Source organism: Mixophyes fleayi, chromosome 8, assembly GCF_038048845.1.
Source record: "Mixophyes fleayi isolate aMixFle1 chromosome 8, aMixFle1.hap1, whole genome shotgun sequence".
Lineage (NCBI taxonomy): Eukaryota > Metazoa > Chordata > Amphibia > Anura > Limnodynastidae > Mixophyes > Mixophyes fleayi.
In genome coordinates, this window is record NC_134409.1 from 131961861 (window position 1) to 131977665 (window position 15805).

A 15805-nucleotide genomic window follows, 5' to 3' on the forward strand; every position below is an offset into this window, starting at 1 on the left:
TATAGAATTCCCTGGTCTAGTTCACATAGTACATATAGAATTCCCTGGTCTAGTTCATATAGCACATATAGAATTCCCTTGTCTAGTTTATATAGCACATATAGAATTCCCTGGTCTAGTTCATATAGCACATATAGAATTCCCTGGTCTAGTTCATATAGCACATATAGAATTCCCTGGTGTAGTTCATATAGCACATATAGAATTCCCTGGTCTAGTTCATATAGCACATATAGAATTCCCTGGTCTAATTGTCAAATACTTTGAACATGTTTTGTATATGTTTTACATTAATGTTAAATCTGATCACATATTGGAGCAAAAGGCAAATTGTCTTTAAGAAAATCCTAATAATCTCTTCCATTACATTTTTCAGTGGCTGATGTGCAGGATTTTTCATCCTAATTCTCAGTGTACAGCCTCATATTCCAAGCTGCAACTGATTTCCAATCCTAGGACAGGATATAAATATATATTATTCTTGAGTTGGAAAATTCATTATCTTAAGCAGAATTTCTACATGTTTCTCGGAGCTGTTTAGCAGAAAAAACTAAAAATAGACTCTGCAAAATATATTTTCTGATAGCTAATTTTTGGTATTTATTTTTCATTTAGGTATCTTGAAAAACCGACTTCAGTACCCACAGGGTTTATCGTCCATGGGTAAGATGACGAATGAACTGTCGTGGTATAAAACGTCCACTTTGGGCCACAGGGCTGTTCCTGCAGCTTCGTATGGTAGAATGTATTCTGGAGCGGGAAGTCTATCACAGCCAAACAGCAGATATTCTTCTCGAGAACAACTGGACATGCTAATGCGAAAGCAGATGTCTAGAGAGCAATTGAGTAGAAATAATTCCAGAGAACTTCTGGAGGTCGTGCCAAGTAGACATGCATCCCGTGAGCAGCTAGACACCATACCAAGTAGGCATGGTTCCAGAGAGCAGCTGGATATTATTGGTAGTCGACACGGATCAAGAGAACATTTGGAAAGTATACCAAGCCGACATGGATCTAGAGAACATTTAGACCAGTCAGACGTGAGAAATGATGGGAGGGATCATATGAATTCAGTGCCTAGAAGGCATGCTTCTAGAGAACATCTAGAAGCATTACACAACAGATATGGGTCAAAAGAACAGATTGACCCTGGACCGGTAAGAGAGCTGTCTCGAGAATGGATAAACACTTTGCCAAGCAGGCAACTCTCTAGAGAGCGAATGGACTCTTTACTAAACAGACAGACTTCTAGGGAACAACTAGATATTCAGTCCAGAAGACAGCCTTCTAGAGACCAACTAGCATCAGCTAGGCAACCTTCAAGAGAACAATTAGAGTTTTTAACCAGAAGATCTAATTCCAGAGACGACCTGGATACAGTGCCTAGTACACATTCATTTACAGATAATTTAGAACCTCTTTCTAGAAGGCAAACGTCTAGAGAAAATTTGGACACTCTTTCAAAAAGGCTTCCGTCTAGGGATAATCTTGAGCCTCTCTCTAGACGACAACCTTCCAGGGAAAATCTAGATGCAGTTCCCAGTCGACATCCATCCACAGAACAGCTAGATATTCTATCATCAATTCTTGCTTCATTTAACACATCAGTCCTTTCCTCCACGAATTCAGCCCAGCAGACGGTGAACCCTTCAGTACAAAGTTCCTCGACTCCATCGATGCTGTGCTCATCCGCACCTCATTCTGCTACATCGCACAGCATATCTGAGATGTCTGCAGATTCTGAGTAAGTAAAGTACTATGAGTGTAGGAAGATTTGTAGGTAAGCACTGAATCCGGGGCTTGGTTTAGGAGTCGACCGAATGCTAATGCTTTTTATTAAGATTTCCTAACCAAATAACAAACCCAATTTTCTACGCATGAGCACAGACTCATTGCTTAATCCTAATATGAAAATTAGGTTTCGGTTCAGTGTTCGGTAGAATCTTAAAATATGGATTTAATTCATCCTTAATGATTATCACCATACAAGTCTGTTTTATAGAGTTTGTATTTTATACTGTGTAGTTGTAAAGAGATAAATGCAGGGTTTATCATTCTCTATATCCGTTAAGCATTGCCTCAAGTATCCTCATGTTTGAGTCGTACTGGCTGCTTTTTTGCCCTCCCCCACTGGGAGATCCTAGAGGGAAGGTCCAAGAGGAAGTGCAGGGGACATGAAGATGCAAATCACGTCATCAAGGCCCTGCCCCTGAGCAGTGCAGTGGGGGTGGGGCCAGCATGACGTGATTTGTAGTTCACACTGTCATCAAGTCCCTGTTTCATCTACTTCACTAGGAAAGCGGACAGGATCCAGGAGGATGTCCTACCCTCCCAGGAGTCTAGAACTCCCCAAAATTCATAAGTCTCCTGGACATTCTGGAGGTCCTGGAAGACACAATTTTGGCCTTGCCCCGCGACACAATGTGCCACATCTTCCCACACACCCGCCACTTGCATTGAGGAGAGAGGAGTACTGTTGACAGAGTACCGCTCAGAGGTATAGAGGAAGTCAGCCCAGGGGCGATCTCTTTATTCTGACAGCGCGACTCGGCTTCAGACAACACTGCGCTCGCTCTCTGATCGGCTTCCTCTACAGCTCACAGCTCTCCCGCTGTAAGCTTGCTCAGGAGAGATCATAGTGTGCTGAATGAGATCCTCTTTCACAAGGCACTATGCAGTAAAGAAAAAAAAAAAAAAAAAAAAGTTATGTAACCTTTCGGATTACAGTTCATGTCTTCTGCGTATAAATACAGACGCCTATAGAAAAACAGGTTTGGATAGAACGCTGTCACTATAATGCTTGTTTTTGTTTCATGCTACAGTGGATTATGGAGTAATAATATTAACTTGTTTCATGTTTGTGTTTTTTTTTTTTTTATCACCTACTTAAAGATTAGTGAGAAATGATGCTAATTCCTGAGAAAACCCCCGTCAGGAGCAGGAACACAGGAAGATACTATGGGCAGCTGCGTATGCAAGCACCTGGTTACATATTTGCTAGCAGAGGTTTGTAGTCCACTAGCCAGCTGGCCTGAGACGTGACCGAGAAGAAGGAGGTCAGGAATCTCAGGTAACCATTTACCAAATGCAACGACGCCTCCGAAGACCGGATACAACAACGACGTGCAGAGGTGCTCGCTACGGGGAAGGAAAGTGTGTTACAGAGAGATGACACCAACGCTGTTTCTATGTATCGTCCCAAACACTTGCTACTGAAGGCTCCTTTCAAGACATTGTCATCAGGGGAAGAGAGTTTAAGATAAACTGAACAGACTTTTTTATATACATTTTGTACCTTTGTAACCAGAGCTTAAAAAAGAAAATAATTTCTATCCTTATTTTTAGGAGTTATATGTCGATGTCATTCCAATGCCAGACGTGGCTCTTACTGGGGCTACTTAACGTGTAATGTTGGATGTAACATGACGGGGATAAGGCGTGGATTTCAAGGTCATAGCATAAAGACTAAAGCGTTTACTGCTGGATCAACCCGCACAGTGTGAAAACACAACAAATAATGTGTGTGTAATGTCATTGTACAGAAAAGAAACGGTAATGAAAATGTGTTATGTTGTCTGGAGTTCTTTCCAAAAGGGACGGGTAATGTGTGCCCGTTGCCTGGGCACGTTAGAGGGGGCCGTCTTGTGGGTTGATCATATAGGCACCCAACATTCCCCATGTGAAAAAAATTAGGACAGGATTCACAAGGACCCTCCCCGGGGGCCCTTATCAGCCGCAGAAATCAGGACTATCCTGACATCCTGGGTTTTTGGGGGTTGGGGGATGCCAATATTCATGCGATTGCAGTCTATCCGTTTACTTGGAGGGAACGGCTTCAGTTAGGCATACACTGGGAACACTTTGTGCTTCATGCCTCAGTGATGTGCCTCATGCCTCAGTGATGTGCCTCATGCCTCAATGGCTCAATTCATGATGGGGTTAGGGTGATTCAGACGTGTCATCAAGGCCCACCTCCGCCCCACTTTTCTAGGAGTCCAGGAGACCCCTTTAATTTGTTAGCCTCCTATGTAGGCGACAGGCCCCCCTTTAAAACTTTGTCAACCGGATGCAGGATTACTGGAAACAAATTGTCAATGGAGCTTTAATCAATGTTTTTCAATTTACAGAAATGACTGCAGACTTGCTTACCGTGCAACATCTCAATAAGAATTAAAGTTTATAGTTTACACAAAGCAACCTATATGAATGCCCATCAACCTATCCAAACCTCGCCCCTATCCACTAGGTAGGACCCTGTTTGCAAAGCTCCTCTCCTTTCGAATTCCAAAAATCATGACTTGAATGGTATACAGGTTGCAGGCTTAGGTGTATAGGACTAGTTCAATCCAATCTTGTAATAACTCATATAATTGCACAGTTCACAGTGCTGCCCATCAATATGTTTGCAGATCATTATTACTTCTTAAACCATCAGAGCATTAGAAGACCCTGTGCAACTCCTTTCATATAAGCGAGGCAGCAGGAGTCAAGTTTTCAATGACAGTGTTCACCTGTGACTTTAGATAGCGGGATATTCAATCCAAGGTCATACACCCGTGTTTTTGCAGCAATTAATCATGTGTATCCCGGTCACCACCTCTCAGTGACGATGTTGTGTGCTACTAAAGCATCTCAAAACAGGGGTCATAATATCATTAACAGAGAAAGAAAGACATTTAAAATGACATTAATCACACGTCTACCAATAATCCATAAGCCTCAATCAATAATCAATAAATAGCTAAAAGGTCCAGTTTAAAAATATTCTCAATGGTGTTGTACAATCAAGGGAGAACACTTGGTACAAAAATTCAGAAAAGAAAAAATACGGGGGAAAACAAAGAAAATGACTATTTTAACTATTTTTGTTATTTGTCGGGTTTAATTTTTTTTCCTAAATGTGTTGGAAATGTGAAAAAAGGGCTTTTTTTCTAAATAACATCCACATTTTCTTTTACACCATCTTTGTATTTTGACCGTTCTCTGGTGATCGTCCAGTATTTTTCTAAGGACTGCGAAGAAATTACAGTGGTTAAAATGTTAGCTGACCAGCGACAGATCAGTATTATATCAAATAGTATAAAAACGATCATGTGCTATTATGTAAATGATAGCATGATACTTAAATTTAAGTCATATAAGGCAAGAACAGGTACATAACTGACATAGCACACAGTAGATATATAGTATACAGTATTGGGCCGAGTACTATGCCTGATATTAATCAACAGAGAATAATAAATTTAGATGTCCATGCTACTTACCATGAAAAATACATATTTATCACACAAATTCGGTATTAATTAATACATCAACTCGCCCCCAATTATAATATGTAATGTATTAGATCATGCAGCAGCAAATTATGTTAATGACAAGTCACCAATATGCATAAAATTTGTAATATTGATGTAGGCTAATACATACAATACATATACCATATTACATACCACAAACAAAGCAATGCAGTGTGACAGGTGGTGGAGAGCAAAGCACCCCCCATATTTCAGCAATAACTCACTTATAAACAGGATTCTCTTATCTCTAATTCCGCAAACACTGTCTCGAAGACGCCAAAAGGCAAATTGCACAGGCGTTTGTCTGTGGCATCACAGCAAATGCAGTTACCATGGTAACACAAACAATAGGTATAATATGAATACATAATGTATTAAAAATGTATTAAAAAAAACACACAAAACAAAATACCAAATTTTCTGACATATTGTAGCATACAATAACAGGTACCTAGAAATCAAAACCAAATTAAAATTTATAATTACTATTATTATTATTATTATTTTATTTTATTATTATCAGAATATCTGCGATTCTGGTATTTGCAAAATGTGCCATAAAAATTATCTTTTTTTTTTTGTGTATTTAATGTACTTCTGCCCAATACTTTATTCTTTATGTTTATATTATTATTATTTTTTTACACAGTGTATTATCACTTCAAAGGTAATGTCAATCAGATTGGTGACCAGATCCGGGTCTGTCAATGATTTTTTTTTTTTTTATAATGTAGAACAAATGTCAAAATACAAGTCTTAATATGTTGTGTAATTGAATCAAACTTCAGATTCTTGTTAAATATCTTCTTTTTCCATGTATTGAGTATTAACGGTGCTTATTACACCCTGGTTCTAGGCTCTACATGGAATTATTTTTTTTCGGATTACTAAACTGTTTTCATGAATAGCAACATTGTAAAGAGGATGAGCTTAAATAAGTAAATTACATATATTGTAATTTTTAATTGTAGTTAATTATATGCAACATATTAATAACATATAGTTTAACTTTTTATTTATGCTTTAATAATATGGGTATATTATTACTACACTATTACCTACATAAATTTACACACTTTCAAGCTATATAATCATACACTGTATTATATGGAACTATTGTTGTAACTATGATAGATCAGTTAGTTCAACTACATCTGTCCTAATAAAAGTATCCTCACACAGGTACATCATTTTCGGCCTACAGCTTGCCAAAGAACACGGTAACAGCATTGAGCAACATGTTATATTAGGCTCACAGTGGCCTCAAGCAACCATAACCATGTACAGCAATTATACAGTATAATATATGAACGTCTGCCTATATAGACATAAGCTAGGATGGCAAGTAGGGGTGGGTTATGTTAATTGGTCCCTTCTTCCAAATTAAACTTACAATGTATTAATAAATATGTCTCCTCTGCTATTGTATGTCCTTTGAATCCTGCAAAAAAAAAAAAAAAAAGATTTTCCAGAAGCACGGGTCATGTAAAAAGTAAACAAAGCAAAATATACAACCCCCCTAACTTATAAATAAAACTATAAATGCAATTTGGAAAATGGTTCAGTATGCTTATATATACATATATATGTTTCTAATATATATATCTATATAGGCATACATATATGTGAGTGCGTGTGCGTATGGTTTTGGTGTGTTTTGTTCTCGGCTCTTTGTTATCTGTTGTTAAAACAGAAAAAAAAAAGAACAAACTTGTTTACTTTATTTTTTCAGGATGTATATAAAGATTGAATCTCAAAATTCTATTTGTTACACTTATTTATACGACTGCCTACTTATTTTAATTATGTGACTCATTTGTAAACAAGTTTTGGTTTTGTGTTTTGATATTTGATATTTATGCTGTTTATCACCAAAAACAAAAAAACAAAAATCTGTCTTTTTATTTTTTTAAACTAAAAAAAATAATTAAATGTAAGAGAAAATATTTAGAATTTGTTTTTACGTTAATTCTTTACACTTTTATATTTTCATTTTATATTTTTTTCCTATAATGCTGAATATGTAAAAAGAAGATTGGTGAAAAAACTACAGTATCCACATTCATGAAAATTCTTTAAAGTCGGTCCTGATCAAATGTTTAAATTGAAACAATGTAAAATAAAAAATCACGATCAATTATATCCTTAAAAAAGTTATATTTAATAGGTCTTACATGTTGCACAGTTTAAATACAATTACCATTGAACAATATATTGAACATTCAATAATACATTTCCCAATTAAAAAAAACACATTTATAATGGTATAATGTATGTTCACATTTTTATTTTTATTTTGAGAAAAAAAATGATGTGGTTTTTATTTATTTTAAATTTACTGTTAAAACATAACAAATCCAAAATAATATTAAATCTGTACTAGGGAAAAAAAGATGATATTATTCAATGAACGTGTCTCTTTCATAAAGTCACTTAATTCGAATTTTCTTAAGAATCTACACATACATGAATTCTTATATTTAATTAGACAAGTTTTTCTTAACCTTAATCATTTAGTTATGAATAATTTTGTTTTAACGGCATCACCTTGTACTCTTCCCCTCTGGGGAACTGTGTACTGTTTCATTATTGTACTATATTCTGGTATATATATATATATATATATATATATATATATGTGTGTGTGTGTGTGTGTGTGTATTCACACACACACACACACACACACACACCAAAAAACAGCCAAATAATTAATGAGCCAGTTATGCTATGAACAAGCAGGGTGACTGTGCATTGTGTCTTGCATTAGTAATTTAATCTTTTGTTCAGATATAAATTCATTGTGAGGAATAGATATATTTTTTAATTAGAAAAATATGCACTTTGGTCTTATTGTCATACATACATATATGGTGTGCGAACGTGTGTATATATGTATGTGTGTATATACATATAAATATGTGTGTGTATATATATATATATATATATATATATATATATATATATATATATATATAATTAATACAGCTTATACAATTTATTTTGGCTCTCAATACGGCTCCAGTTTAGCATTCAGCACACCATAACTAATATGTTTCAAATTTGCCAAAGAGTTCTGCATTTTTGGTGAACCCGCATATTACATAACCCCGACAATTGGTAAGAAAAGCACAGGGAAAATTACCAGCCAAAAAATACAAACAAAAATAAACTTTCGTGCCAAATTATAACAGTTAAACAGTTTCTGGTGATATTAAGCTACAGAGAGGCTCCTGGACCAATGAGATAGCTGTATGTTCTATTAATAACAAACAGGTTTACAGTTCTGAGTGCGCTGACAAGAAAGGAACGTGCTGAATATGTCTGCATGGCTCTGGACACGTTGCTTTAACACACTGAAGGGAGACATTTTGTGGGTATTAAAAGTATTCATGAGAATGCAGCCATTCCTCGTTCCATGTGTATCGATTGGTCGAAAATATTAATTTAGCCCAGACAATGGCTGCATCTACTGATTATAGGGTACACTTCAATCACGTCCGGTTCCTATTGCTTCCCGGGCACTTTGCTGGTTTCTTGCTAGTTTCATAGCATTGACTTGGAGCTCAGAATGTACAGAGAAGGGGAGAGGGGGCTTCTCGCCTCCCAGTCGGCTCTACTTGTTAGTAGTTCAGCAGAGAGATGATTGTAATTCTGTTCGAGAATAGTTTTTTGTAGAAAAACTCATTTTTCATTTACTTTTCATTTGTGGGTTGAGGAATGAAAAAAAAAAAAGCTATTTCTTTTTGTTTCTTGTAAAATTGTAAAATTAAAGCGCCAGATTTGACAATAAAGTTTTGTAAAACCGAGTTACTTTACCTTGTCTTTTCTTTACTTCCGTGTTTTATTATGGCCCAATCTAGCTCGTGAGCCTTTACCTGCTGTAATGGTTCTCTTCTTGCAGCTATTGGCTTTAACTTTGTGATTACTGTGCAGGACCGGAATAACAATAAGCCACTGGTAAAGAGAGTAGGGTAGTGGCAGGGACTTGTAGAGGGGGGTTTCCACTCCATGCCACCAGTGGGCGTGACCAGCATGCATGGGGGCGGAGCTATAATTTTAGACAGTGCTTGGCTGCTCTCCAACTCTTCCTATCCCCATAATATACATGGGCAATGCTGCATGCACTACTGTTAGGTGCACACAGCTCTCTCTTTTCAAGCAGAGGTGTGTGAAGCAGGGGCAGTGTCCAGCCACCTCAATTATACAGTGCCCCAGGCTTGGAGGGGGGGGGGGGGGTTTACAGGCACTAAGAAACACTTCCTCGGTTTGCCTATGAGTGGGATGTCTGTATATTCTACTAGCCAGCAGAGATTAGAGCATGAACATTATATTATTCAGCAGACAATTGAGGCCTTTAGATTGCACTAGCAACAGAGAATGGGGTCTTCACGGTACACCTGTGATTGAGGCTCTATAAAATATACTAGCCACCAAAGAACAAGGGTCGATACTGTATACTAGCCACTAGAGAAGGGCAGATTGCACAGTATGCTAGTCTTCAGAAAGATGTAAGTTTGCATTGCATACAACACACCAAATAATAGGGGTCTGCTCTTTATACTAAGCATCAAAGAATAGTCTGTATTGTGTACTAGCCACCAGAAAGTCATCTGTGCTATATAATGGTCACCAGAATGATCTAGACCTTAACAGAGAATTCTTCCCCGTGCAGTCTATTAGGAACATTTTAAAGGAATAAAATGCAGGTAGCCCAGTGAAGTAGCCCAAGGTAGCCCTCTATGGGACCGACCCAGGTGGGGCAGATGCCCTCCTACCCCCCCCCCCCCCCCCAGCCCAGCTTGCCCCTGCTTACTGAGAAGATAATTAAAGTGCCTCTCAACCCACACAATCTGCATAGATCATTAAGTGATTGAACAATGGACCTACCTGGCTAGATTTAATCAACGTTAACAATACAGGTCGCATTCAGAAACGACACTTATTTGAACACAATGGATACAGTTAAATACAGACCACAAGTATAATATAGATTGAACTATACATTTAACAGGGAACCTAAACCTTGTAAAATGTAAAACCCACCCCAATGAACAGTAAAACATCTTTTAAGGACTTGGGATAAGCTCAACACTCGAGCACCCTGGGGAACATAAAACAGGAATATAAAAGTGCCAATATTTTGTGAGAAACGAGATACAGACAGAGTAAAGTGACAGCAAGCCCCTCGTTTCCTCACAGTTATAATATTATTATATTAATTCCAACTCAGAGGTGGGGCCCTATTGCTAGGTTTTGCCGTGAGTCCCTCCTATTAAACACTGTTCATGGGACAAATAAGGAATATAGGAGTATTTACATCAAATCTTGCAAAAAGTAAAAACAGAGGTGTTGCCCTTACCAACCAATCACATTCTAGCTCTCCTTTTTGTAGCATGTACTAGATAAATGATAGATTGCTAGATAGATGCTAGAATCTGATTGGTTACTGTGGGTAACACCCACCTTTTCTTGTTAGAAAGTTTGAGAAATCTACCCCTATATGTCTTTACATTACCTAGATTTACAGCAGCCTAAATAGAGGATGTTCAGACTTTAAACGTTTCTGTCTTGCATTAAGTTGTCGTCTGCGTGTATTACGTGTAACGTGTCATACATATCGGGGACAGGGTCAGTGGACCATAAATGTTTATGTTCCTGGGCTATGGACTTTACTATTAAATGCAGTTAAACACTAGGGCAGAGGACTTGGGGAAATATTAACAGTTCTGTACCAAGAAAACAAGAACATCCGCTCTTTATCATATGTAAATCCATAGACGGTTTTGACTTTCCTGTTTCTTGCTATTATTATTATTATTATTATTATATAAAGTGATATTTTACTTTATATAGTCTGACAAACACAGCTGGTCACATCCTACAGGTTTGGGATCTATTACTGATAATGTTTGGGACTTAAGGTGTTCCGGATAAGGGGATTTGTATGTCATTTGGAGCACAATGTATCAGATCTCCCAAAACACATTTGGAAATGCCAACTGTCTTTCCCCAATCTGCCCCTGGCATTCCCCTAGCGGTGCTCCTCGCAGTGACTGTAATCACTGATGATCACGTCTAACTGAATCACCTAATGGCAGCAGAAATTTATATTCCGAAAATGTTTGAAGGTAAAGCGATAAGTTATTCCCAGGAACTTCACAAACAACGCATGTGAATACTTCATTTTTGTGGCGAGTTCTTAACGTGCAACTTTTGTAGGCAACTATTTCGAAGGCTGAACTAATACACTTGTGAGTATAACTAGTTCCTTATAAAGTCACAGGTTGCATTCATGAATATTGTTTTGTCTCGGTGATGTCACTAGTTCCTAGTGAATTGACTGGCTACATTGTACTTGCCCAATTTCACGGAATTTCCAAGAGAATTTTGAATTCCGGGTAGGTCTCCCAGGCTGACGGGAGAGTAGGTCTTTCTCTAGCTTCCCGCCCACTTGCAAATGAAGTGGGTGGAATGGAGGCCTCCCTGACCATGCTTCGTTGTGAATCGCGTGATTTTGGCCCTGCCCAACATGGCAAAATGATGCGATCATGGCATTGTGTAGTGAGGGGGGAGGGGCAAATGGCACAATCCACCACAGCCTGCCCCCTTGCACTGTAGCTCAGGTTGACCAGAGACAGTCCCCCTTTTCGATGGTTTTCCCCAGTAGAGAAGATGTCATCCTACCTCAGCCTTATTATATTGTATCACCTCATTAATTATAGTTTTCATTTGACCTGTTTTGTGTAGAACTGTTATATATCTTGTAATATTTTCACTGTTTACATGTAAATACACCAGTACACACTAATTTATAAGCAGAGGTTCTCTAACAGTGCAGGTTGTCCTGATATCTGCTAAATTAGATAATATGATTTGGATATTGCTCACATCAGCAGTAGTCCAGACATTAGTCCTCTGCAGGCTGACCACACCCCTTCCACAGATTTCCCACACCCCTCCACACACTGGCCACGCCTCTTCATGGGCATGTACGCTGTTCGTCCTTGAATTTTGGATAAAAAAATCTGTATATATTTATATATATATATAATCTGTGAAACATAAGATATACTTAGCAACAATCCTGATTTTTCTGGGACAGTCCCCAATTTTCGGCAGGGAAAGGGACATTGACATTGTGGTATTGTCCAAAATTGATTGCAGACCATTATCTCCTGGTTTCCTAACAATAAAATATTTCGCTCTTCAGATGTGTTTGTGGCAATTTTTTGTTACAGATCATCATTATATTGAATAGTTTTTCTCTGCACAGTTTGTGCTCATAATCTCCTTCACAGGCTTGTCCTGTTGCCCTATTTTGTTAATTGAATACTTGGCCAGAGTGACCGGGCCTGTGTGTTCTTCTTATGGATGACTTATTCACGGATCAGCAATTTAACAGACCTTAGTAACATATTAAACAGGATAGTACATGCATTGGTCCTTCAGCTACGCAAATCCTTCCCATTCCTGCCCCATACATAAAGAGATGCATTTGGAACAGATTCCTGAATTGGGATAGCAGCAAGGATAAGCCAGCCCAGGTGGCACATAAAAGGTACGTCTTTTATTAATTAATACTCAGTATGCTTTATACTAGAAAAATAGAAGCTTATGGTTGTTCTGTAACTCATTAAAGAACCATATGTAAACGTACAGCTGCAGTATTGTTATAGCTATTTCAGTTCCATATTATATCATTAGGTGCATTTCACTGGGGTGTGAGCACCTATTATACTGACTTTTCTTGTCTTTGTGTAAGCAACATTGCAGTGGGTGGGTCTGGAAACAACCTGGTGCCAATTAAAGCATTAGAACATTTATATGGCAACATTCTATCCAGTCAGAGCATTAAAATGTTCAAATGGCAACATTCTATCTAGTCAAAAGATTAAAACGGTCAAATGACAACATTCTATCCAATCAGAGCATTAGAACGTTCAAATAGCAATATTCATCATCATCACTATTTATTTATATAGCGCCACTAATTCCGGAGCGCTGTACAGAGAACTCACATCAGTCCCTGCCCCATTGGGGCTTACAGTCTAAATTCCCTAACACACACACACACGTCAATTTGATAGCAGTCAATTAACCTACCAGTATGTTTTTGGAACTATCCAGTCAGAGGATTGGAACGTTCAAATGGCAACATTCTATCCAGTCAGAGGATTAGAACATTCTAATAGCAACATTATATCCAGTCAGAGCATTAGAACGTTCATATGGCAACATTCTATCCAGTCAGAGGATTAGAACGTTCAAATGGAAACATTCTATCCAGTCAGAGGATTAGAAAGTTCATATGGCAACATTCTATCCAGTCAGAGTATTGGAACAAGATTAACCCAGTTAGCATCTAGAATAGTCACAGGACTGGATCATCTGGAATCCAATCCAAGCATTATGTGCACTATTTTCATTCAGCTATACCAGTTTTTGAAAACAATGGCAGATATGTAAATTGAAGTAAGCGGTTACATAGTCATTATGGTGCATAGATTTAAGGCAGGGAGGGCTGGACTTTGGTGAAATGGGATCTACTCTTTTCTTCAGTGACTTACTACCCTCTTATTCCAGTGCAACACAGGCTGTACAGTTAGTGCAGCAACCACAAAAATATCATTAAATACTGCATTTTAAAACTATATTATCTATCTATCTATCAATCCCTTAGATTGTACGCTCCTCTGCGCAGGGCCATCTCTCCTCCTGTTTCCACCACTTCTAACTCTGCTCTCCAGCTACTTAGCCCTCCTCCTCGAGGGTCCTCCACCCCACGTCCACTCTCGCTCCCTCCTCCCCCCTGGGGGTCTCCCTGTCTTCCGCGCCCTCCTTCTTGGGCCCCGTCGTTTGCGGATCCTCCCTCCCCCTTCCCCGCCCTCTCTAGCTGTGCATTGAGCTTACTGAGTTGCTGTGTTTACTGTACTGTGCTGTCTCCCATTGTATTGTGATTTTGTTTGTCTCTGTACGGCGCTGCGGATGCCTTGTGGCGCCTTATAAATAAATATTAATAATAATAATAATATCTATCTATCTATCTCATTGTACCTCCTAGTAGAAATAGCAGAATTACAAGACTATTACCTACAATCTTAGAGCACAAGACACCTTTAAATGATCTCAGCACTCTTGATACTGATACTACAGCTGTTTATGTCTACTGTATAGGGCTGTGGAAAATAACAATATAAATATACTGGTATTAAACAGAGGATATACACAGCGCTCCTCTATAAAGACTGACAAGAGTGTAATACTGTATTATCATTAACAGGTAACTGCTACATTTTGAAAAACTTTTGGGGAAGGAAGTGTTATCTCCTAAGGATTGTGTGAAGGGCTGCAGTACAAATACATATATTCCTGGATACTATTAAATAAAATGACATAAAATAAAGTCTGTATTAGGGAATCTGGGTACTACAAAAATCCACGCACTCATCATCTCCCGCCTCGATTATTGTAACCTCCTCCTCACTGGCCTCCCCCACTCCCATCTTTCCCCCCTCCGCTCTATACTCAATGTGGCCACAAGACTCATCTTCCTCTCACGACGCTCCTCCTCTGCCTCCCCTATCTGCCTTGCCTTACACTGGCTCCCCTTCCCCTACAGAATCCTTTTCAAACTCCTCACCACCACTTACAAGGCTCTCTCCAACTCTACTGCCCCCTCCCTGCGCTCAGCCAACGACCGCCGCCTCTCCTCCACTCTTATCACCTCTTCCCACTCCAGAATCCAAGACTTTTCCCGTCTTCTCTGGAATGACCTCCCTCGTTTCATCCGTCTCTCTTCTACTACTGTGCTCCTTCAAACGTGGACTCAAAACTCACCTCTTCCTCAAAGCCTACCAACCATCTACTTAACCCCCATCTCCTCCCTTTAGCTCGTCCTCCCTTCTCTCCTCTTGCCTCAACTGGCTCCTCTTGTGCCTGGTCTGTTTACCCTCCCTTAGGATGTAAGCTCGTATGAGCAGGGCCCCCTCCCCTCCTGTCTCCATACCTGTTCTTCCGCTCCGTCTTTACTGCATATGACTGGCCGGAGTTTCTGAAGTATTGGTACTTTTTGTTCATTGTTCTGTATGGTTTCACCCTGTATAATCTACTGGTAGTACTGTGTGCGGCGCTGCGGATACCTTGTGGCGCCTAACAAATAAATGATAATAATAATAGTCTGGAGGACTAAACAAATCCTAGGAACTGTCAGTATTACATTACCTGTAAGAACATCCGCTAGGGTGACGCAGATCCCTGTATAAGGTCTACATTCTTCTACACATCCTATTTGGTTTTCTACTTACCTGAGCCATGGTGTACACTTACTGGTGGAACTGCCATGGGTGCAGGAGGTGAGGGGAGCCTGGCCACCCCGGTGCAAAGCAGGTGCCCATCCACGTCACCTATGCCCCGACATCACCGCCTCGAGGGTACCTGAGACCCCTTGTGAGTGGTATATGCTATAATGGCATTGTTGGACCCCTAGCTAAACTTCTATCCTGCACTTA

General features: G+C 39.0%; 1 protein-coding gene across 1 annotated transcript in view; it reads left to right on the forward strand.

Moving 5' to 3' along the window:
- Positions 1–3562, forward strand: part of CELSR3 (cadherin EGF LAG seven-pass G-type receptor 3) — a 104975-nt gene extending 101413 nt beyond the window's left edge. The window contains 2 exon segments of the mRNA XM_075183598.1: positions 616–1744; positions 2893–3562. Of these exon segments, the coding sequence (XP_075039699.1) occupies positions 616–1744; positions 2893–2920 (1157 nt within the window). The 3' untranslated portion in view covers positions 2921–3562.
- Positions 3563–15805: the final 12243 nt, after the last annotated feature.